This window comes from Neodiprion fabricii, chromosome 1, assembly GCF_021155785.1.
Source record: "Neodiprion fabricii isolate iyNeoFabr1 chromosome 1, iyNeoFabr1.1, whole genome shotgun sequence".
Classification (NCBI taxonomy): Eukaryota; Metazoa; Arthropoda; class Insecta; order Hymenoptera; family Diprionidae; genus Neodiprion; species Neodiprion fabricii.
In genome coordinates this window covers 37,488,620-37,514,806 of record NC_060239.1, presented here as the reverse complement: position 1 = coordinate 37,514,806, position 26,187 = coordinate 37,488,620, and the positions used below count along the sequence as shown (strand labels likewise).

At 38.4% G+C, this 26,187-nt stretch overlaps 2 protein-coding genes across 2 annotated transcripts; one reads left to right on the top strand and one right to left on the bottom strand.

Annotated features, from left to right (window-relative positions):
- Positions 1-980: 980 nt before the first annotated feature.
- On the bottom strand, positions 981-23,554 carry LOC124188084 (EF-hand domain-containing protein D2 homolog). Its single transcript, XM_046580437.1, has 4 exons — positions 23,053-23,554; positions 3,050-3,197; positions 1,691-1,825; positions 981-1,534 (listed from the first exon to the last, which is right to left on the bottom strand). The coding sequence occupies exons 1-4, from the start codon at positions 23,217-23,219 to the stop codon at positions 1,397-1,399; spliced, it is 588 nt and encodes a 195-aa protein (XP_046436393.1). The 5' UTR covers positions 23,220-23,554; the 3' UTR covers positions 981-1,396.
- On the top strand, positions 10,838-15,151 carry LOC124188061 (venom carboxylesterase-6-like). Its single transcript, XM_046580358.1, has 7 exons — positions 10,838-11,257; positions 11,330-11,468; positions 12,003-12,348; positions 12,531-12,893; positions 13,859-14,022; positions 14,124-14,440; positions 14,528-15,151. Exons 1-7 carry the CDS (start codon positions 11,031-11,033, stop codon positions 14,715-14,717), a joined length of 1,746 nt encoding a protein of 581 aa, XP_046436314.1. The 5' UTR covers positions 10,838-11,030; the 3' UTR covers positions 14,718-15,151.
- Positions 23,555-26,187: the final 2,633 nt, after the last annotated feature.

Below are 26,187 nucleotides of genomic sequence, written 5' to 3'. Positions count from 1 at the left end.
TTTTGCTGAATGCAGACTGATGTTTGCGGATTGCCGTGACCCGCGATTTCAGGCGTATTATTCTGTAACGGGTGAAAAGGCACATAATCGAACGATTTTCTACTTCTCATTTCTTTTTTTATTTGCTTAAAATATAAGGGACATTTTTACTAGGTATTTTCGAGATTTTCAGATTATCAACATTTACATTTATTACGATTTTAACGAAACCTAAAGAATAAAAATCTCTTGATTTTCATTTTCTGATGACGACGCCATTATTGACAGGGAAAATGTGAAGTTGGGATGGAATATAGGATATTAGGAAACGTGAAAACATCTTGCTCTTCAACTATATTTAAATTCAAAATAATGAGAAAACTGCATTTGCATACTGGAATATCACGCTGATGGGAGTGGTTGGCCGTTTATAACTGATACATTGACTGAAATAATGATTATTTGAAAACTGAAAATAATTGTTATTCAATTATTAGTACGTATTAAATAATATTTTATTTACATTATAACACGTCATGCCTTGAACATTCACATTAATTTTAAAATTCCATGTAACTCGCGAGGGTGAATTATATATATGACGATCTTAAAAATCTACCAGAACATGTGTATTATGTGTATGGTATGTATGTATAATAACTATATCAGTCGTTTGCTTTCTAACGTTGAATTCTGGGCAACTTTCTTTTCTTCAACTATAATAATTCTTTCTATTTACTAAAATAAATGCAACGTAATTTATACTAAATCATGACGAAGCTTTTTTTCCTTCCTTTTCACAATCGCGTCAGCCTACAGAAAAGATTTCAAATTGGATAATCAACCTCGTCTAAATTATTATACACATAGCGACGATAATACAATGCAATATTTCGTAGCGAATTTCCCGCTGATGTCAATTCGCATAAAACTATGCAATACAATATACATGCGATAAAGTATTATTACATATGTAATATAATTTTTTCTAACATTTTTTCTTTGTTTCCTGACGAAGATTGACTATTACGATCTTACTTGAAGTTATCTACCTATACATCTATCTATCTATCTATCTATACATTATAATATATTCGTTCTCTTGTTTTGAGCAAGTTGCAAGTTGTCATATACCTTTTACCTTTAACATAACCGCAAAGATGTCTGATAGATAACTTCAATTATACGCATTCTACATATAACATATTTATAAACGCGTTCAATAATTATATAACACCTAGCTTCATATCAACAAACAATTATCAAAATTTTACAATACATCGAAATTTTACAAAACTATATCGCATACTTTGACTCCGGAGCTCTGTTTTTTTTTTCTTCACAACTTTTACAGCATACATGTTGTTGTTTCGTTACTCTCCTCTTCTCCTCTCTCATTTTCTTCCAGTTTCTTATCTCAATTATTACCAAAGAGGGCAGCCTTTTCACGAAATTGTGCGCGTCTGGCAGCTTTTTCTTCTTCCTCGCGTTTACGGTCCTCTTGCTCCATCCGGATCTCATCTTCAAATTTATTGGCTTTGCGTAACTCGTCGATCTAGATTTAATAACGATCGATTATGCACCAGATATTCTCATGTATAATTAGACGAAATTTAATGATGCAAGAATCAACAAATTCAAAACAAGTTCAATGAAGAAAGCTAAAATGACTGATAACAGAATAGTCAAGCGATTCTTATCCAATGCACACCTTGGCTTCGAAGAAGTTTTTCGCACCGTTTACGCCCACTTCGTCAACGTCGACTTCCGTCAGTCTTGCAAGTTGTCCCAGCCCGGATCCCTGGTCCAGCTCACCGGCTCGAGCTTTTCGGTATATTAGGAGAAACTGAAAAGTTATAAACGTGAAAAAACGATGATCAAACAACACTTATTGTTGGACGTAAAAGCTGAGTAAGCCGTTTTTTTAATTAACGAATAGCAAATTTATTACGGGGATCACTTTTTCATCTTTCCGCTACAATATCACCCAAACATACAATTCATTTTTCAAATAATGCGATAGAAGATTCAAATAACACCCAAACTCCGAGTGTTGGTAAAAATTTGGTAGAACGAAATTTGGAAAATGATTGCGTGTCTGCAATTCTGAGATCGCTTTTTCTCTTCTTTTATTTCTCATTGCCGGACGTAGGTTCGGAATTAATACGGGTGATGCGCAGATTTTCTGTTCGCGAATTAGTCACGAATAATGATAATGAATTTTTCATCACTTTTGTACGTTTCGGTGATTCACAGCTGACACAGCTTCGCTAAAAGGCAGTTTCACGATGAATGCATCGAGGATTAGTCAGCCTCAGGTAAAATAACCGCGGAGAATTGACTGGATTCATTGTTTCGACGAGACGGCCCTTTTGTCGAATGGCACTCGACGAGACCAACGATAATAAGTGATTAATTAAAAACCGGGCTTGCGGGAATTTCAGTCGCTATATATATTTTATTTTTCATGTTCTCTTTGGCCGTGGATAAATACGCAGTGTCTTTCCTGCCTAGATTGTTAATTATACTAACTTAGAGCCACTGGCGAATCTCCGGCACGGTTAGTTGATGCTCACTGACTCGAAAGCTTCCGTGTATATTATTCATCTTGTAACTGTGTAACCAAGGAGAATTGAAGGAGCGAAATTTCAAGGAACTGCGCATTACCGAACGCGTTGAATTCAGTGTTACGCGAAGGAATTCTTTAGTTCATTTATTTATTTTTTTATATTACACAAGCTCTAAAATGTTTTAATTAACTACTCTAATGCGCGATTTTTTTTACATCGAAGAAATTTATAATCAAACCATTCGGCGAGTTAATGTTTAAGCTTTGCTGAAAGTGATCGCATTTCATTCGGTTAATTAAATTGAAATGAAGTAATTATTGTTTCTTCCAAAATGAATGTTTTCGCTAGGGTCGAAATCGATCGAAATTGATCGTCGATCAGGATTTCAATTTCAGCTGCACCTCAGTCTTTTACCGAAAAAATTCCATTATTTTCTCTAAAGTTGAATCGTTAATTTTGCAGCGAAAATTGCAATAACGGTTGGAGTGATTTTCTCTTACCTCTCGGAAAGAGATTCGGCTGTCACGATCCTCGTCTACCTCCTGAATCATGGCTTTCAGGCCAAGATGAGTCTGCGGAGCCCCGAGAACTTCCATCATCCGTTTGAGTTCAGCGAGATCAAGGAAACCGTCGCGGCCGTCGTCAAATCTTGAAAGAAAAGACAATTAATGAATATAAATAAAAAATAACAAGTACAAAGGAGTTGACGAATCGACGAATATTTGTGTCAATCGCTTTATTCCGAAGATACCGAGTGAATTCTTAACGACTGCATGGTCCGTCGTCTGCTAAAATTTGATGCGCATGCGCATTACGACGAACCGTGCGGTCGTTAGGAATTCACTCCCAAAATATATGTATATACAAATGTGATTCGATTAATATTCGTAGAACCATATCCGGATCAGAAAATAACATAGCTCGATTTGACATTCATCGAAGAATAAGTAAACGACCAAAAAATACGTCGAACTGCATCCCGTATAACTGAACACCTATAAACCCCGCGTAGTAAACTATCGATCGAAAAATCAATCCATGCGGAAGTTGTTTTTCTGCAAATACCGATAAGCTGGCATCGAAGCAATAATATCCGATTAGGCGGTTGGCCTGCTGGAAATTACAGTGCATCGGAAACGGAGGAAGCAGCCTTCTAGAAATCGATTACCTTCAACCGCATGCAGTCTCCACTTTGGCGCAAAGTTGAAAGCTCGCTGAACGGTGGCAGAATCTTTTCGTCCGTTGCAAGCTCGCCTATTTGCGAATCGTCTATAAATAAACCTAATCGATTTTCACTCTCGGTAACGTTTACACACTCTTCCCAAAGAGAGCGATGTTAAACATTCTATTCCATCGTCTTTATGATTGAATAAAATTCCATATGAGATATGAAAAAACAATTTTTCCAATCGCAGATGTGCAACAACTGCAGCAGCGATTTAAATAAACAGTCGCAACGTGTTTTTGCTTTTTTTTTTTTACCAAAGTTTTTCAATTACGGAGAGGTACACTAGCGAAGATCGGATATCAAAGTCGGGACTCACTTCGCCTTATAAGGCCCCGAGGCTTCGTCGTCAGGCCCCGAGGCACAGCGTTCGCGTATTTTCATTCAGTCGACTGCACTGACTAAAGTCAGAATAATTATAAGTTTCTGCACCGTTATAAGTATAATGTTACACGCTCGTGCGATGTCACTATAAATTTACTATACACACGCTACAGCATTAAAAATTGCAAGTTCAAGCATATTTGTCGTGAGTAATGGTTCATTCTTCCGACAAGGATAAAATGCCCGTAATTGTCGATTCTATTCCAGTACAGTTAATCTTTTAATACATGAAAAATAATCTACTCACGTAACGCGGTAATTTTCTACATGCTGTTAAAAATTGTTTCTTTGACTCGAAGACGGGATCGAAAAATAGAAATTTCGTTTTCCGTCCAAAAAATTACAGAGCGTAGAACCATCGTAATGAAAAGAATCGTTAGAAATCGCAGAAATGTACAAATACTACGACAATAAAATTGCGTGAGATCGATCGAACTTTACATTCCCAGCTATATATTATACCTGGTTAAACTTTCTCGATGAACGTTTAGAATTTCTCTTAACCTGAAGGTACGTGCCATGCAATTGTAGAATATCAATTTCATCGTGAGGAATTTCTTTAAATACTACACGATACGTTATTCAAGTTTGTTCGTTTTCTTTAATCAAGTACAAATTTCTTTTTTTATATTTTTCCATCGTCATACGTTCGGTGCTAAAAAAATTGAGAAAAAAAAATAAATAAATAAAGAAAAAACAAACGAACTACTGCATCTTTTCCAAAACTAAAAACTGAAACTGCGCATTGTGCAGGATGTGACGTCGTAACCGCAAGTGGGTTGCGTAATAAAAATGACCAGATGCACTCTGCATTGCGGTTAGTTCAGTTATATGTACACAATGTTTATACACACGTGGGTGACGAACACCCCGAGTGTTCCGATCGATCGAGCCAATATAAAGGGCAAAGTTGTCTCAAGCCTTTTAGTCGGCGATGAATCAAGACAACGAAGAATCAAGCAGACTAGAAATGAGATGAAGAGAAAAATCTCACGGTTAATGCCGTTGAAATTTTGTCTCAGCAAAGCTGATGCGGATGGAAATAAAAATATAAAATTGCACGCAGCGGATATTGAAATTGGAATTCGAAATAACTGGATTTTTTATACTTTTGGCTGACTCACTATTCGTTTACATTATTCGCGTAGATATATCTTTGATAATATGATGGCGTTTTATTTCCTTGAGAATTCGTGAACCTTGACATTACGCGACGATATTTCAACTCCTCCGCATGCGATCCTCGCGTATATTTCGTTCTTTTCTTTCCCCTCTTCCTTTTTTCCTGACCCCGGTTTCGTTCCTCTTTTATTCTTTACCGAGCTAGGCTTCGTTTTATTCTTGTTTCGTTGCAGATTCGGTTCGTAAAAGATTAAATATCTCCGCAGGATGTGGAGCCAAAGACGCTCGTTTGGTATCCACCTTTTGCGGGCTAACGATAAGAACGACGGGTCAACGGGTGTAGAAATAATTTACGACACGAGTTATGGTTTGTCACGTATTTTGGGTGTAACAAAAGTCGAAATCTCTTCACCAGGCGTTGTACATCCTACACCTTTACAGAATCGTACAGACCCATAATGTTAGGATTTAGGTTCGACGCGTCATCGTTTATACATATTTGACTGTTTACTTTCACCGTCTAGACATACATGCAACTGGACCCAGGTTTTAAGTATTAACTGTGTACCGTGTAAGCTTTCAATTTTTTTTCAAAATTTTATGGACTATTTCAACTCGGTACATAGATGCAAGGCATCCGACGACTGTCCAAAGTTCTCAGAATCCGTATTATTTTACTGCATCGGGTAACCAATTTCGAACCATTCGTAGGTATTAGAATAGGTTTCCAAAATTATAGTGGTTTTGTTAAAAAAAAAAAAAAGAAAAGAAGATTTCAGGCAAAAGTTACACGGTTTTAAGAGAATCACACCGTCAGTTTCTTCGAGAAATGAACCGTTCGCAGGAATTTAATACCAAAGCAATTTTCGACGGTCATCATTTTTTTGGAAGAAGTAAAACTTGAGGACATTATCGTGACAAATGATCGCTCGGATGATCATCAGCCGATTTGAGCGTGCTCCAAAGTTCGGAGAAAGCTGAACACAAAAATCGTGAAAACGGTAACCTCGAATATTCTGACATTGAACTGATAATATTTTTTTATTCTTCACGGACTGAAGAAACGGTAAGAAAATTCCAAATTGAACTTTTTATACATTCCATAAAATTGGGTCTATGCAGAATTCCACTTTCGGGATACGAATCGTGTATTTTTTTACTCCCTTTTTTTTTCTTCTCATCTTGTTCTTGTTCTCTCGCATAAACTTATGTCAGTCGATCCGTCTGCCTTCTAGTCTGCGGATTGTTTTCAGCCTCGGCTGCCAAGGAGGCGACGCCGAAAAAGGTTCTACTGACAATAAGATTAGACAGGGAAAAATATATCATAGAATATTCGCAGCGATGTATTGAAATGCTTACGATTCATTGACATTGATTTCGAGTGATTTGTATTGATTTCTACCTTGTAATGCGATTACCATTCGTTTCCAATGCTAACCACGCGGATTTCCAATGATTTCCAATCATTTTTAGGCGTCTATCAATCATTTCCAGATCAGGCAGAATCACAGAAAATTACAAATATTGTCACTGGTAATCAATAAAACGCTGGGAAATCATTCGAAATCAAGGGATATCAATTTTTTGGAATATTTCAGTCATTTGAGTTCTTTTGCTTTCAAATTGTTAAATTTATCACTTCGTTAATTGAATGGCTATTTATCGTTTATCGAATTCCAGCAGGCTATCGGCAAAATACGAGTGATAAATCACGCTTCATTTATTCCCATTCGAATTTATATCGTCCGATTCAGATAATTTCGATCTTTTAATCAAATATGAAATATTTCGTAAAAAATTTTCAGACTTTCTAGGTTTCTATCCAATTCCGGTTTCTGCCTCTCTCCAATAAAATTTATATTTATATATAATTTGTAATTGCAACGCGAAATCAGTTTCTGAGGTTGACTCTACTTTTTTAGCCAAACAAGGCTTCAACGTCAATTTATTCTTGCACAAGCATTAAATTTTCGCAACAGTTGCAAGAAAATATAGCAACAGCTAACTTTCCGGTAACAGCTAGAAAACTAATTTTCATTTGGTATCTAGAACAATATCTTTCGATTGTGGTAAAAAATGAAAATAGTTAAGGACTGAGCGGTAACCGGAACTAAAAATTTCTCTCAGTGTATTATCAGACAGTAAAAAAAAGTATTTTACACTTTATTTCAGCCGTTTTAACACGAAGAGATGATTACAGAATTACGCTCCAGATAAATCCCACAGTAACCGTGCATTTTCACGATATATTGAATTTTGTATCCGTAACACATGAGTCGGGTAGGAAAAAGGTCAATGGAACTGTGCATTTGGTTTCACTCACAATGCGATCCATGCACTGCATGCGTTACATCATGCGCATGTAAATTACACACACATATTGATTCGTCAACGATTTGCATCTGGGGTCTGCGCGTTGAGATAATTGTTTACAATGGCATTCGCTTCAAAGCTTTCAGCTCGTGAATTGTTAGTTCCAAACCGATATGAGAGCATGTTGTGTACGTAGACGTCAGAAAACGCAAATGGATACACGACTTAAGTCTCTTAGAATTCGGTCAAGGCGAGCAGCCTTCGATCGTGCGTAATGCTCGTTTGATTTCCAACACCGACCGGATCGTACAATTCAGGTTATCAAACGGCTTTGAGCTCCACGATAAGAATGGAAAAACCAAAGAAGACAGAAGTACGGATTAAATGGAAAGCGTAAAAGTCAAACGTTTTGTCAAAAGTCTAACTCTTAGATAGATCGCCAATTTGTAAGCTGTGCGAAATCGAAAGGAACTCTACAAGTGTAACGGGTATCGTTAAAGAAAATAACACACTCACTTTCCTCACTCGCCTGTAGAAAAAATTGGTCTATATACTTATGCCTGAAAACTTATGAACCGTGAATATGAAGATTTTATAACTTCCTGCACACTTTCGCCGTAATTTTTTGCCGAACGTTAATTAGACGGCTGTGTTAACATCTGTAATGATTTCAGGTCTGTCTAGCGGCTTGTAAAACCATATAATGTTCACGTATTATTTATTAATTACTACTTCAGTCGATAATTATCTCTTCCGGTAGACGCGCAGGTGTAATTATGATTCACGTTTCTTCTTCAGTTCTTCACCGTTGAATCGAGTTGGATGATTAATTAAAATGTTCACATATGTACCAGAATCAAACGAGCATAGGTGTAATTTATATAACGTAGTACGGTACATTGAAGTGAAACGAAAGAGATCTTCACATGAAATTCAAATAATTACCTATTTTAAAATACTCATATCGTGATAATTTTTACGCCAATTTTCACTGGATAATTCCACATCAATTGTTTATCTCGGTAGCGGGTATTTTAGACGGTTTGTAATTATAAATGGATCACCGTTTTCATTTATCACTTGAATAAATATTCGTGCGAAAATTGATTCACTGAAATTGCGAAAATACCTATTTTAGCTAGAGCTAATTAGCGCTCAATTATCGAGGTGTTGAATATAACGAATATAATTGTACTTATTGGACACAAACGACAGAATGCATCTCCATGTATTAGAATTCGATAAAACCTCCGGCTTAATTAAAAAAGTTCACGTGTATGGGTATTGTATAAAATTCAGGTTATATTAAAAGCCTGCCATCCAGACAATAGATTGTTAAATCATCGCATTGTACGTAGGAAAAAAGTGTTGTAGATACGTGAATCGAAATTCGATCCTTTTCTTCATTTTATTTTTGAGCATAATCAGTTGCGCATTGATATAAACTGCTTTCTTCATCCGCAGAGCGATAAAATATTTAAGAAAACTGAATTATCTTGTCGACAATTCCGATTGACAAGTATTTTGTTTGCAGCTTGATTATTCTCCTGGAAAATATAATTCTGTGAAATTTTCCGCGCAGTTTTCAACGTTCTGCTCATTCCCATCAATTCTCAGCTTGATTGCAATCACGATTCAAATTGCCTGATTTCCCGGCAAACAACTTCTCGAGTGCATTCACTGCACGTGTGCATACGAGGTATTCTGCATATTGCCACTTTGTCATTGCCTAGTCAGCTCTGGAGGTTGCAATTTTTACTGCCTTCGAACCATGCGTCTGTTTTTTCGTTTTTATCGCGAGTATAACGAAATGTGAAATAGAGGCTGAACTGCTGCAGGTAATCTTATATGCAAATATAATTTTACACACGCATATGATTTGACAGGTTTCGATTAATCGTTTTCAGAACAATCGATTAAGCGGCCCTGCAAAAAAACATTTGTTTCAGCTGCATGGGATGTATTTAGTAAATTTTATGCTTTTGTGTGTGCTGAATCCATGAATCCAAAAATGAATTCCATTTCCCTCCATTACGTACAGTATTTTTGCAAAATACAAGGTATTTGAGCACAAAAAAAAAGCACAACAGTAATGAAAAAAACATTGAACTAAACAATGTTTCTTTATGAAATGTACTTGACATTCCGTGTTCATTCTTTTCACCTATGAAACCTTTTCTCCTTCTCTTTGATACTTCTTCGAACATGTATCCACTCTCAATTTTATGTTTCCCTGTTTGTATTTATTCCTGAGTCTAACTCTAATCCGTATTAAATGGAAGTAAGAAATGAATTTTGTGCAGGATTTTTGGAAACAAGAAGCTGGATACCAGATTTCGAATTGAATGGGAATTTCACTCCAAATGAAACTACAAACGCGAACTCACGAAAAAACCAGACGTGATGGAACTTTTTGATTATTTTTCCCGATTCCGCTGAGAGCGAGAATTCATAAGAAAAAGTATAAGCAACACGTGCAGCTTTTTTATTTGCAGACCTGTATTATTGTTTTATCAATTAAATACGATCGTTAACGAATAATCGATCAATCCCACGGTCCTGCTATTCAACTTCTTTGTAACAACCCGCTCGTTCTTGTTGTTGGAAAATACGGCAGCAGTGTCAAAATACCCGGGGGGGATGATATGCCGGAGCTTTATATAGCCCAACGAAACGCACCAGTGCACGGCGTGCGTCGTAACGACGTAGGAGGCATTGACTCGAACCATAAATTTGGAATGACCGACAAACAGAGAGATTACAACTACATATAAGCGATACACGTTACGTGATATATCCGTAACGATTGCGCGATTTGAAGTAATCGTATGAGAGACGGTTAAAACGTAAAAAATGAATTATTTATCAGAAAATAAACTCACATTTCTACGGATAGCAACGACTTTTTATCCAGTACATAACTTTCTTTTTGCAAAGCTTATGAAGCGGTGTAATTTACACAGCTTTATAAGTGAGCGTGTTCAATTATTTATTGTTTATTTATTGATATACGGTTAGTTGAAATTGAAGTTGAGATAAGAAATTACTTGGATATGATAAGACGGTGAAAGTATACAGCAGAGTATAATGGTTCGTTTATCTGGTTTAGACGCAAATTTTTATATGGAATCTGGAGTCCATTGTTATCGGGTGATCACTTTTTCCGCAGATATTTTCAGCACTGAGTCGATTTCCGACATTGCGACATGTTGTGAAACGATGGAATTTGGCGTTTGTGTGTCGAAATCGGTGAGACAAGATGCATTTTCTTGTTTTTATTTTCGGTTATCATTATCAAAGAGAAATACGAGCCAATGGAGATAAAAGTCTTGCGTCTAGATTACGTTAAACACTCCCTCCCTTTCCGGAGGGCGATCCAGAATTGAATCTAGAATTCTTTCAGTAGTTACTTTGTTCTGGTCAGTCAGAGGACCGACATGGCTTTCCATATTCCGGTGAATTATTCATTACTGACTATTCTGATATTAACGACAAACATTAACGATTATTCAGCTGGCCTTGCTCAGGCGAATAGCATCGTTCGTCAGACAGTGAACATTCCTCAAGGTACCTTGCTGGGCACGGTTCGAAAGACCATCCACAATCGAACGGTTTCAGCATTTTTGGGTATACCGTACGCGCAACCGCCGGTTGGGGATCTCAGGTAAATTATGGACGGATCATCTCGTTTTTGTTCAACCGAATGACGGTGGATCTACACCTTTTGAAACGACAGGTTCCGGAATCCTGTACCTGCGGATGGCTGGAGTGGGACTCGCGATGCCACCTTGGATTCGGAAATGTGCCCCCAGTTACTGGGGAACGAAGTTAAGGGAAAGGAAGACTGTTTGTGGATCAACGCTTACACGCCGAAGGTAAGTTGAACGTATCCAGGTGCCGATCACTTAGAAATCGAATCAATGATTCCAATTCATTGTCTTGGGTTCGTGCATTTTCACTCATTCCCAACGTCATCTTTGATTTCCAATCATTTGTTTCCCAGTGATTTGGGATTGGATAGAATCATAGGAAATCATAAAAAGTTAGTGGCAATCATCTCTATAAGGCTAAGAAATCGACGGAAATCACTTGGTGAAGTGAAAGTTGACGAAAGCACATGATAATGGAGAAATCAGTAGAAGGTTAAAGAATTGAAACCATTCGACGATTTCCACCATCGTGAGATTTTGAGTGAGTTGCACTAATTTTCAACGACTCAAGTCGTCTCGATTGATTTCTCATTATTGTTTCAAAGAATGATAAAATCGTTCGAGTTCCTTTGATCCACAACTTGATTTTCAACTGTGTTAATTCACCACTTTTCCAATTTAGCGAACGACCCCTCTCCAAAGCGTCTCACCTACGTTGCGTCCGTAATTAAAGCACCCGTTAATCTGTTCAAAAAACAGCTCCCGAAGGGTGATAATTCATCGCTACTTCCAGTGATGGTTTACATCTACGGAGGAGCCTTCACCTCCGGAAACGCAAGATCCGACAGGTACGGACCAGAGTATTTACTCGATGCGAACATAGTTCTCTTTCTACCGAGTCACCGAGTCGGTCCATTTGGATATTTGAGCACCGGTGACGAAGTCGCGTCTGGTAATTGGGGCCTCAAGGACCAGATCCTCGCACTTAAATGGGTCCAGAATAACGCAAGATACTTTGGTGGCGATCCGGACCGAGTCACACTGTTCGGTGCAAGTTCGGGCGGTGCCTGCGTCCATCTTTTAACCTTATCAGACCTCACCATTGGTAAGACACCATATGCAGTAATAGCGATTAACATCGACTTGTTCATCCCTGATCTTCTTCTTTGGTCCATTATGACTGCATATTGGTCCAACTATTCGAATAATCCTCATACTTGTCGATACTTCCGTATTGGCTGCGGTATCATGACGAGTGAATACATTTTTTGTTTTACCTACCAACAGGACTGTTTCACAAATATATAACGCAGAGCGGATCGGCTCTCGGTATCTGGTCCCAATTACCAAGATCTGGTTACTCGAGCCGGGCTTACCAACTTGGCGAGTACGTCGGCTGCTCGAACAAGACGTCAGCGGCTCTGGTCAAGTGCCTGCGAGAAATTGACTTCGCCAAAATCATAGCTACGGCACCGCGTTTCATTCGCTGGCATATATGGCCGGCAATTGTTTGGGCCCCAACTGACGAGCCGAATATCGAAGGCGCGGTATTTACCGACACTACGGCTAATATATTTGCGGCTGGGAAAATCCGGGACTTGCCTTGGATTTCCGGTGTTGTCCGAGATGAAGCGATTCTCTATACCGTTAGTGAGTGTCTCAACAATATTGCCCTCTTGTTTACTCGTGTGGAAGACCTTCGGACGTTTCAGCCAAGCGAGAAGGTTTCCTAATCACTCAATTATCAAACAGTATGAAGCGCCTCGTGATTATATTATTGCAACCTTCTGCTTACTTAAACAAATGTAAACTGCAGCCTTGAATCATTAGCAGTCGAAGTTATAAGGGCATTTCAGATTAGGGTGACAGCGTGTTCTATCTTATGTAGTGCACAAACGCAACAACGCATGTAACGATGGTTCAATGCCAAAGTTCAGATCAGATGGAATGTCAAAATGAGTGGCGTTTCACTAGACAAAGATTTGATAAGCCCGAGCAGCCAAGATCGTTACAGCAAGTTTATTGCACACAAGTAACATCAGACCTCGTAACATAACGGTGGGAACCACAAGAGGTCGAAAAAGTATCCACCAAAAAGCAGGAAATAATGGTTCATCAAGTCGACGTCGCAACAAGAATGGCGCTTATAAGCAATGAGGGAAACAATCTGATTGGTGCTCAGCAATCAGGGTTTGATTGGGTTCAATCTGATTTCTGGCGTTTGGTGGAACTTTTAGTGCAAAAACGTCATCTTAATTGTCATCTACTTTACGGACACTTTCTACCATGTACACGGAGATAGTCCTCCTTACCTTTACCCTCCATAAATTTCAGCTACACTAAGTGCGCTAGACCCAAGTAATTACAAAGGATTTGAAATAACTTGAGGTAATGACCTGACTTCGACTGATTGTCATTATTTCGGAGGATTTCGACCGATTTTAGGGAACTTTACAGGCGGCTTCAAAGCGAGTGCATGGGTTAATACCAGAGGGATCGTAAAACCTTCGTAGAAGGTTCGGTTATCTAATCCCAAGCCACTTATGTGCTGATTCAAATCAACTTTGTTTCGATTACTCGTTAAACATTCTTATGCTACGTTCGAATGGTTGCAGAGTTTTTCGAAGACAAGGAACTGTTTCGCCGCTTTCTGGAGAACTTCGATGCTGTTCTACCTCAAGCTGCAACGTTGGATTATCAACCGGATAAAGGGGCTGCTTACGTCGATGCCGTGAAGTCGTACTACTTGACAGGTGGTCTAAGTGGAAATGAAAGTTTGGTGAGATACTGTGAATTACGAATGAAAAATCAGGTTTAAAACATGGATTCTGCGCGCTGAGAAGCGGAGCTTTTTGATTTATGGATTTTTCCCACTGACAGATACTCCAAAACGTTACGGACGCCGTCGGCGACGTTCTTTTTCGATATCCAGCCTACAGCGCGCTTCTTCAGCACCACGCTGTCGCGAAAAATCCGCAGTATTTCTACACGCTGCAGTACCGGGGCACTTTCAGCAACATCTTTTTCTCCCAGGACAATCCGAAAAGCTTGGGTGTGGGACACGGTGATGATACGTTTTACATATATTTCCCGGAGTTGCAGTTTTCACCCGCCATTTACAACAGAACCGTTACAAAAAGAGATTTGGAAGTTACGGACATCATGGTACAGTTGTGGACGTCCTTTGCGATCGACGGGTAACGGTTTTCGATACTAGCGACACGATTCAAAAAAATATTCTGCGAGCTATGCGAAATCTCTGACAATGGATAATCGTTTTTCAGAACACCAACTTCCCCGGCTTTAAACGGGACACCGTGGGCCCCATTCTCTGCAACAGAGGGCAACTATCTTAGGATAGGAAATGAATACGAGGTATCACTGGGAATGGAACATGCCTTTTATAAAGAGCGAATGGAGTTTTGGTCGACTGTAACGGAAGTCACACGAAAACGTTGGTCTCTATCACCTTAGCTGACAGCCTAAAACAGAATTTTCTATAAAACTTATTAGATAGACCAAATACTCCAAGTACAAAAATCTCGCGCGTGTCTGCGTTGAATTGACTCGAAGAAAGGATAAATTCGTACAACGTCATGCAGATTAACCGACTGTTTAGAAGTCGAGTGTATTGTAATGTACATATTCTGTTATGCTCGAGGAATCTTGGATAGAAAAGTATAGGATTTATAAAGAATCATATTCCTGGAGCACGTAAGACGTGAGTTTGGGATTAAAAACTCGATCATCATTCAACGATAAGCATATAATTAGTATGAAAAAACACCGCTTCCATAACGTTATCTGTTTCGATTGAATCACTGTCTCATCGTTCACCATATTAAAAGTGGTTCGAATCAATTACTTTCCTACATACCTGGTTGGTACATGAAATAAATTTCACCACCATAACTGATTGCGAGTGTGTTACATCGTTTTATTCTCCAAGCGTAACCTTCTACTTTGATTCTTTGGTATGCGTTCAAGTTTCCGTCTGTACAATTCAATAATCGATAACCTGACCGATGACCGAAATAAGTAGTCCGCATGGATTCGTATTAGTAATCAAGACACACATACATGCCTTGGCGCATTTGATATTCAAGTGGCGATTTTCGAAGCTACGTACCCGACATACCTTACAGTATGTACAGGCGAGTACTGTAATGGATGATAATGTTTAAATGAACAGAGCTTATCGCGTACCGTTAAATACTCAGGATGCAAGATACCCGAGTACACGCTTATAGAACTCTCAAAGATAAACCCGCCGTCGGATTAATATTATTAAATCAAGACGTTGCAGCGACGTTGCACACGATAAAGAAACGGAGCTTTAGGCCCTGGTAAACAATTGTATATTCAACTGTAACTGAAGACAGCACGTAGAAATAATTTCACTTTACCGAGGCGTTTTCGCAAGTCTTTGAGTTCAGACAGCTTCGTCTAACTAATCGCCCGATCGATTTGCTACCGCTGAAAATTTATGCGAAGAGATGAATCTATTGGCATATAATATTCAACGAGCGGCTTGACCGTGTCGACCTTGACCCGAAACATGGCGTTTTTCTTTACTCGTATGCTCAAGGTCGCATTCTTGAATGTTAATTTTGCCTTCGAGTCACCTGTGACGTTGGCAACTTTGTTCGAAATACTTTTTGCACTCTGTGTGGATGAAAAATGTGAGCATATTTGCAATTCTTGATAGTTTAATTCACTTGGTTTGAATTCTTGACGAGTTTCAAATTTTTTGCACATCTGACTAATCGAAATACGACCGGTTGGAGTTGTTTTCTCGTTACTCCGAGTGTTGCAGGTTTTCGAATCACGCGATGAAGCATACTGAGCAAATTCTTCACCGAGTGTAATTTTTTTTCAATCGAAGGAAATCCGTTTCTGGCATTCTTAATCCTCTGAGCTGAAATTCGTTTACGTACAATTCGTGACTTTACCTCGCACGTTTCAATTCACTAACAAACAAGTTTGAAAGTGCTTGAAAATATAACAATGTTATACAAAAGAGCGACGAAACGTGCCTGGTAGTATAAAGATTGAAAAAGCACGGTGAGGTTGATTTAGGTGCTTATTTTTAGGCTATCGTCAAAGTGTCAGCTTCTCCGAAGTGTAATGAATATTACAAAAGAGAAGCAGAAGAATATTGTCAAAAGCTTGATGTAACGTTACACGGACCATGATAACAACTCTTCACCAGCCCAGCCCGTTGCTGAATAACGTCGAGTAACTCGTCTCACTAAAGAGCTTCTTCGTTCTTTCTTTCCTTTGAAACGTAACCGTACTCTCTTCGCTCGCGTACCGATCGAGATAAAACGACGCGTAGGAAAAAAGCTATTCAAAATTTTTCAACAACAGGAAAGCGCGAACGAATAAAAAAATAAGAAATAAAATAATAAAAAACGAATCGAATTAAGAGGCAAAACAACTCAAACGTAACAAGCGATTCGCATAGTTTTTTTCTTCGTTGAAATGTACCTTCGTTAAATATGTTATCATCGTGATCGTTAATGTTGAAAGTAAAAAAAATGGAAAAAAAATGAAAAAAAAAGACAAGAAAACGCAATCGTAAAAGGATAGAAGCGAGCCAAAGGCTGACCATGTTCGTCACTTATTTGGGTAGACGTAAAGCTCTGTTTAATTGACCCGTATAAACGCAGACTTGCTCAATCAGTTTGACTGTTACGACTAGGCGCCATGATATCACGCTCGTTAATTGTTGAGATTGATATTGAAATTTACAACGTGATCGTGGTTGATACCGAGCTTCCAGAGTCGGTTGTGATAAAATTGTGAAATCGATGGCGGTTGGCGTGAATTTTTAACACGAAAGGCGTTTTCGTTATTCATCGATGATTATTGCAGAGCTTTGCCGACTATTCCTCGGTTATTTTATTTCCCTTTTAGCACAGTTATTTTGAGATTGAACCGCCGGGAGTGAAGTGGCGATAAAATAACCACAACCAATATCCGTGTCGATGTAATTATGCAATATGGAGTGAAGCCGAGACTCTATATTTTTATACGACACGATTACGGATTTATGCAAGAAATAAATATTGGCGGTAATTTTTATACGCCTGAAATTAATTCAACGGATACTGGTCGGTTTGGATTGAGATAAAACGTGGTTGAAATATTAACACTGACACGTTCGGTCAATTGTTACTAAGAAAATCGCGACACGTGTCGCAGAAGTTGCAAGCTTTGAGAACGAGTCGAGTCGTCATCGCGGCGAAACAGCTTCCTGGTTGTTATATACATTATACAAGGGCGTGGAGAAAATTATCTTGTGTCAGTATATAAAGCTATTTTTAAGGTCGAAATAACACTGCCGGAGATAACGAAACCATGCTGACCGCGGACAGAAAGATAAAATGCAAAACTTCGCTCGCCACGCTGCGATAAATATAAATTATTCTCACTCTTCGTACACAGCAAGGAATCAGAAACGAACAATATTTAAGATGTGAGAGAAAACAATAAAAGGAAGGAAAATCCTTTGTTGACTGTCTATTATCGACAATTGACATTGACTTTACGAGTTGTTTAGCTACGTGGCCGGAGGGTCGGAGTTCAAAACGATCAAACGGTCCGTCAGCAACGGTTCAACAAGCCGAACGAACATGACGAACGAAACACGCAGAGTTACATGTTACAACAAATGAATGACGACGGTGATGATTAATATTATGAAAAAAAAAAATAAAAATTGTTTTCAATCGCAATGAAGAAGAAGGAAATGGTGGTTAAGCTCAAAGGGTCAGAGAGTTCGTGACCCAGTGCTATGATAGACCCCGGTATATTGCGTACAATGGTAATTTATTGTTATTATTGTTATTATTATTATATACATGTACGAAACACACACGTTGCGTAATAAATGCAGCCCGTTGTGAATTTTTCACCGTAAATATTTATCGGGCCAATGAAAATTGCGCCACGATTCTTGACGTGGATTGTACAGCGAATTCAATTCCGAAAGGAGATTGTAACAAGTATAATGTTTCAATAGATCATATTGAAGTTAGTTACGTTATCATTTACTGCTCTGCAATAAATTGTTAAAATTTTCCCGAAACTCATGAATTAAATTGAAATTGTTCGAATTATTAAAAAAAAAAAAAAAACTGTTAAAAATAGTGTGCATTTCAAGTTTGACGGTGAATATCTTCTGAACGAAGTTAATTTAATCGACTAATCACAAGAGACCGTTATTGTAGAGCAGTAAATTTCCGACACAATCACGAGTTGCGCGTATTATAATGACTTTTTTTTTTTGAAGAGTTATAAAATTCATAAAAAAAAAAAGACATTTACCTTAAAATGATCAAACTTTAACCATCAATAACTTCTGAACAGTGAGGTATGCAAAAAAATTGTAAGAGACCTTTTTTTTTAGAGAATTCAATTTCCTACGAAAATATAAGACGAATTTTTTTTTTTTACAAATAGGAGATACCGAGAGGCGGAGGACCTTCCTATTAAAATTAAGAGCTCATACTTGGAGAGGATGTTTTTGAGGTCTCTACCAACCAAGTTTTCGGAGTACAAAGTGGAAAAAAAAATAGTCGATTATTTTGACCCACCCTAATATATATATATATATATATATATATATGTGTATTGATAAAAGTTGTAGAATTCGGTGGGATTTTATCAACTCGAGCCAAACCTGATATTGAGAAATTGGTAACCGTTCCACAAGTGAAAATGTTCCAAAAAATGTTCCGCCAATTTGAAAGGTTGCAATCTATACCGACGTCGAGAAAAATCAGGTATAAATAGTAACGTGAAACGAAAATAAGCGAGATACTCTCCAGCAGTGATCATATTTTCTCCGAGGTCTCTTAACAGAGAAGGAAAGAGAGTGAGAGAGAGAGAGAGAGAGAGAGAGAGAGAAAAAAAGAGAGAAGGAGAGAAGAAGATGGACTCCGGGCAGCGTCTCAAGTCTCGCCAAGATGTTTTTTTTTTTTTTTTATCCCTTTTTCCAAGCTTTTACCTTTTTTTTCTCTCTCTCCCTCTCTCTCTCTCTCTCTCTCTCTTTCTCGTCCGCCTTTACACACACTTTTTCTTTGCCGGTATTTTGAACCGGCTGTTGTAGGGCGGCTCTGGCGACGCCGCCGAGGTCTGACAATGCGGCGCAAAGGTTGGACGTTCCACCAATCCTGCAGGTACGATTCAGGGCCGCACCGTTAAACAATTTGCCTTCCTTCCACCCTCCTTCTCAAGAATTTGGAGCTTTGGCCGAGAAAAAAGCAGAAAAAAAAACAAAGAAGAATGCCGAAAATCGGTGAATCGGGATAAAAGTGGACCGTCGTATAGATTATTCATCGATTTCTACAGTCTAACAATCTAATTAGGTATAGTTTCCATCTGATTTTGATCTCATCTCGATAACGTTACTGCTTCTGACGGTATGTTGCACTGTGAGAAAAAAAAAAGGGAGAAGAGAAAATCGTAATATGTTTATCAAATAATGTAAATCATCTCGAAATAAACTCGCACGATAGATTATAATCGATGAAATATTTACAATAATTTTTACCGAATTTGCAAGTTTCTACAATTATGTGGGAATCATCATTATCGCGATAATGTGATAGTGTTACGTACCATATTGAAGTTAGTAGCGTTAATGTAACGGAATATTGAAACTAAAATTAATTATCTGTTTGAAAATTTAGAACGGTTGGAAGGAATTTAATTTAAAAAATCTGAATACACTTTGCGTTTTAAAAATAGATTACTCGATTTCAGACGATCCTAGATTCGCGAAGTAATGATTTTTCCTAAAAGTGAACAAGTTATGACGAACTTCACTCTCTTCGTTACATGAGAACGTGTGTTGAGCCGAATTGACCTGAATTTTCTTCTGCATTGTATACACGTATTCTCCTATATGTAAAATGTGCGTATACGTTGTGTAAACGTTATTTTACATTCTTTTAACACTACGTTTGAGATCACAGGCAGCACCGCTCCCCCCCCCCCCCCCCCCCTCATCTTTCGCTTTGTAAGAGATAAGCTGGAAACTTCACTCTACAGATAAGATAAAGAGGATCGTGAGTTTGCCATTTTTTATATCGTGCTGGTATATAATGTACACAAATAAATTCCAGTTTACAGGATTGTAAAAAAAGAAACGTAATAAGACACCGCAGAAATTTGAAAAACAAAAAGTTGTTTGCTTTTTTTTTTTTACGAATAATCAGCAAAATTCTTGATTTAATTAACATCGTCGCTGATCCCGGCTAAGCTTTGGGATAATATTTAAAGCAATAATCTGCACGCAATAAATCGCAGAATTAAGCGATTCGTTATCTTTGAGACCTTTACGGTTATCCGTTTAGTGAAGGCGAAGAAACAGGTGTTGTGTGAACAAAGTTCATTCGCGAAGATGAAGTTAGTAACGTTACTTTAACGACGTATGATTGGGAAAAATCGTTACTTTGTACCTTTAGCAATGTCTGAAATTTAGTAAATCCGAATAAAACAAAAAAACAAAAAAACGTGCTTTTGATACGAAAGGCCAACTTGCACTTGAAATTCATTCTAATATTGAGAAATTAGGATTTTTTCCCTGATGTTTAATTACGTCAACGTTATTAACTTCGGTCTCATATTTATTCGACATTGGTTAAATTATATGAAAAAATGTAATTAGTATACTACAATTTAATTTAGCTCTTATGTATTATATTCTAGAATAGGTTTAAATAATTGAAGAGGCTTTCAAGCAGATAACATTTACGCAGCTTGATCGAGTATCTGATCAACTGATTAATTGTAACGGAGACACGTGTGAATGTGTACAGAATTCAATTCAACGCAGCGCTAAATTTATTACAAAATAATGTTCAAAAGGAATACGTATGAAAAACAAAAAGTATTCAGCACTCGGTAAAAGAGTAGAAGGATTGACCTTCGGCATTGAGTGGAATTGGAATAAAGATTTAAAAAAATACTGTAATTTGTACCCATTGCACAAATTGCAAAACATGATTGTGATATAACGCGACTGATAAGCGGCTAAGAAATTCGGAAAGTCAAATATTAATTGCTGGCATCGTCGAGACGATTCTCTGAAATCATCTTCGAAGATTAAAATTTCTGTTTCACGCTCTGTTGTCCGACAAATATTACGTACGTATGCAAAATTGTGTTTCAATCAACAATTGCGCTGCAGAAAAGATCCGCCGTTTTATTTATACAACACAGGGGAAAAAATTGACGGACGAACCACGTCGGAAGAATATCGAGGAATGAAAATAAACTGAGAATATGAGATACTTGTAAGGTATAATCATGCGATCCTGTAAGACGACGTGAATATACTCGAACCACATGGATCGGATTTCCAGTTCCAGTTTGCCACATACATCGCACGACCGCAAAAGATATTTTCAATGTCCTCATGTTTCCGGAGTATCAGTTTTTGCGGGTATTTTTTCTTCGTTTTCATCCTGGTATTCTATACCAGAAGCCTGTACAGTCCGATGTGACTCATGCGGTATATTCGCGTTTAAACGCATCCGATTCGTTACTCGTTTCGCACCTAGTTCCTGCTTTCGTTGCAACAATTCCAATCAATAGATAAGAAATACACCTTAAACTAATCACTTACCAGGCAGGAGTTTATACTCGATTTATAAACTGTCGCTTGGGGTGTTAATCTGTGCTTGCGATCAAGGTATCGCTGATTACTACTGTGATGTATAATTGTGACGAGGCGATTACGCGAATTCGGAATACCGTACGATTCGTAATCGACGTTTGAATTTCGTTACGGCACGTTTGTTTGCACAATATTGAAGGTGGATAGACTTCCGAGGAATCGAGATCAAAGGAAAAGTGAGCACGTGCGAAATCGGTTGTATTTAGTTACCGGTGTGCGTTACCTTGTACAAATGTTTATTCAATCGGGCAAAACCTTCCGTAATGTGTTACTGCTCTGCGAGATACGGGAGTGTCGTTTATTTTTTATTTACCTTTTATATACCGATACCTTGTACTCGGGTTACAGCTACAGGCACAGGTATAACAAAGCATATAACACACGACTCTTGTTCGTTATCATCGCCCACACGGGTTCTCGTATTATACGAAATATTCGCGCGTGTGGAGTAAGACTAATTATTTTTACAATCGAGTATTTGAATTCGATATCGTTGTCATTATTGGGACTATTATACGACCTTCAATGAACTTGAAGATACCGTATTTTCGAGGCGCCGGAAAGTCTTTTCAATGTGAAAAAATAGCGCATCATTGAAAATATAAATGTTTTGTTTTCAATTGTTTCAGCTTCGAAATTCAAGGAGGAGTTAATACATTTTATAAACAGTATTACAATGTTAGAATCAATTTCAGAGTCGCAATGAAGCACATATATTTTAAACGAGATAATTTTATGCGAACAAAAACTATGCTATGTACATTGGATTTGCAGCTTTTAGAGAACTTTTGTTGAATCCCAGGCAAGTGACGGCGATTTGAGATGTGACACGAAGGCAAGCGAATTCGAAGCGCTTGCGTCGTTTCTCTAGATTGGCTGGTGCCGCGTGACGTCAGCGCGGGAATAATGACAAATTCAAATAGTTGCCTGTTAGAAAACGTTTCACGTGGGGCGATTTCGGTCGAAATAATGCGTCATATAATACTATGCAATTATAACGTAACCGTAACTGTAGACCCGCGAATCGACTGATTAGCAAGGAATGACGCGGTAGAAATAATAACAATGTATGTAATAATAACAAATCGGCGTTTCGAGACACGACGCACTCTGACTCACCTGTTGAAGGTCTGCTCGTACTGCTTGATTTCGCGCCTCGAGAGTTCGTGGAATTCCGTGTACACGTTCACGTATTTGTACTCCTTCTTGACTTCTTTCCCCTCCTCGAGTTCCTCGTTGATCCTCTGTCTCCTGTTTAAAAGGTTACTCAATTCCGCGTCGGCCATTCTCGATCTTGTATTATTGTCTTTTGTTTTTCTGCGTCGATGCGTCAGGTGCGATAAAGGCCTCTCAAACGCGTCAAGCCTTCCTTTATTTTTATTTCTTATTTTTGTTTTTTTACTTTACGAGAAGGTCTTGACTTTATTCTCAACGCTGCTCACTCGCTCTGCTGAAAAATATCGACGATCCTCTTCACCGGTCCGTTCGAAACGCGAACGCGACAGCGATTTCAAATCAGGAATAAATAAAAACTCGGCTTCACCCTGAACCAGGCGTCACACGCCACGTGATACCTCGACGGTTGCGCGAGGACTAAACAAACTTCGCTCTCGCAGGCAGGTCTCTCTCTATCTGTCGAGCAGACTGCTACCTTCGTCGTAACGCGGCGGGCGGTCTGGGCATGCGCAGACTCTAACGATCGGTTCAAAACGTTCGAACACGCTCGCTGAATTTTTTTGAGAACTATCTTATCGACGGCGCAGTACGCGGTTCACTTTTGTTTATTTTTATATCAGTACGGAGGACGCACCCCTAACGAATCGCCTGTTGCTCTCATCGCTGATTCCAAAGGAGAAGTAGAATGACGAATGTCTTTTTTCTGCAATACTTGGATTCCCGCAATCTTTGTTTAATCCACTACAACTATAACAACGTTAATCTATCGTTACAACAAAATCAAGTTATCGTAAATGAAAAATGTCCTCACGACATCAGATCCTGGTTGTCGGCGCCATTTTATCACCGCATAACCTAAGGTTTTAATTTTAACGTAGGCAAATCGTAATTCTTGGGGTTTCGAATTACTCATGTCACATAAATTTATGAAACGTAATCAATAAAATATCTGTTTTATCATCCACACGCGAAAAAATACGGTCAACGGTCAGCTGTCAGCCTGGTCGTATTGGTTTTTTTTCCCACCAGATTACGCGTTGCGAAGTAGCAATCCCAATAGTTGCAGAAAAATATACGACGCGTTTAATCACAGTAATAAACAATAGTAACATATACTGGATTTTCTGGTTACCGAGACCTACATTTTTTAGTTATGGTAAACAGTGAAAATAGTCAGCGGGATTTAAACGAGAATCTATATCCGTGACCCGCGAAGCTGGAATAGATTAAAGTCTGTATTTCACCCGCGGTGCAAAATGACGCTGCACAGCTATTTACTGACGAAATAGATTGTTCGGTGATCGGCAGGTGCGACGGTTGAGCAAACGGCGTTTCGTTCAATTCGATCGTTTTTCAGAAGGCGTACTTATATAGCAGGCGGATATTACGCGTATCTTGGTAGACGGGATATTGAGCAGTAGAACTTAAAAAGTCGAAGAAGTCGCTGTACGGTATGTTTCAATGAATACATCACACTTGCGTTTTTCCTCGAGTTAGTAATTATTCACACCGTGTATTTTGTAGATGTGTATTACATGTCATACGATTTCCACTCTCAGGAGAAATTCCAGATATCGTTCGGTTGTTGGCGGTGGAGATTAGTCAATAAGAAAAGTAAAGATGGAATTTTATATTTACCGAAGGAACTTTTCCCGAATTATGTATACCTAAATATAGGCGTTAAGTATGTCAATAAACTGATACGAATGTTTGTAAGTTTTAACTGATTTTCGATATTTCAATACGGTTATAACTATCAACTCTGTTGCAGATCACAAACTAATTATACGTATGTAACGTTACTTGCGTCAATTGAATTTTGGTAAAAGACGCTGCGTGGTAAAATACAATAACAGTATAAATAATATGTCGAGATTGCGTAGTGGTTGAAAATTGGAAAAGGGAGAATTAAAAAAGATCAATATAAGTACCATTAACAAAGAAATAAAACAAAATTTCCTTCGGAAGTATGTGGATGCCAAGGCCGATACTTTTTAAAAGAAATTTTATTTTTTAAAAACTGGCACTTGCAGACTTTTTTTTAATTCTCATTAGACGCTTGAACGAGAGTCTCCGAGCCTCATTCATTCTTATTGGTTAGTGTCGTGTGACGTCACCAAAGTCTGTCCGCGAGCAGCTAGCCGTGATCGGTTCCTCTGAATTCACTACTATTGTTTGTTTGAACGAAAGATATACGTAGGAGAGCTTCTATTCATCCTGCTATTTATTTCGCAAAGTAGGTCGGTCAGCTGCAACTCGTTGCTGTATTCGTAGCGAATTTGTAGTGAACTATTGTAAAATAAACTGGTTCTCAGAACGATGTTGCAACGAAATTGCCGCTTCGATGTGTTTCAACGGAGGTGCGGTTAAAATTGGACGTGAGTCTCTGTCAGGTTGGAACTAAAGAATCGATACACTGATACAGTAACAGCTATCTGTTTATACCTTCGTACTACAGCGATTAATTCCACCTTTCGCGGGTGACGCATCGCACGCTTTAACGCAATTTGCACGCGCCACGTGGCACTTTATAGATCGAATACCGCGATAACGAAACCCGGAAGTTTGCGTGGAAATTGAACCCGCACCCGGCTGCCGAAGAGGATAAATATCGAAGAGTTTATCGATCGTCGAAGCGTATAATAAAACAAAAAAAAACAACCACATGGTCACGAAGACGGTTATCTTTTCGCGGAATCCGGATAATCCAATTCGGGCTAATTCCCTAGGCCACGAACTACGATAAGCTCACGCTCATGCGTAACATTACCCGCAAATTGCGAATCGATGATACAAATTCCACGCTGGGATGATATAATAAATTATACTGGCAACAATATCACAGTTTTTGTATTCGTTTTTGAAAAATCTGCAATAATTATCCAGACCTACATACGATGAGGATTTTACTGGCTGTGGAACAGAACCGTTCAGGTCCTAATTTGATCCGACATCGATAATTATACTCGCTACTCGTCAAACCCTGTCATTTTATTGTGCTATAAATTAATTATACTTGCGCTCTAAGCCGCTTCCGACTCGCTGATTCACTCCACGTCATACTAACATATATATTAC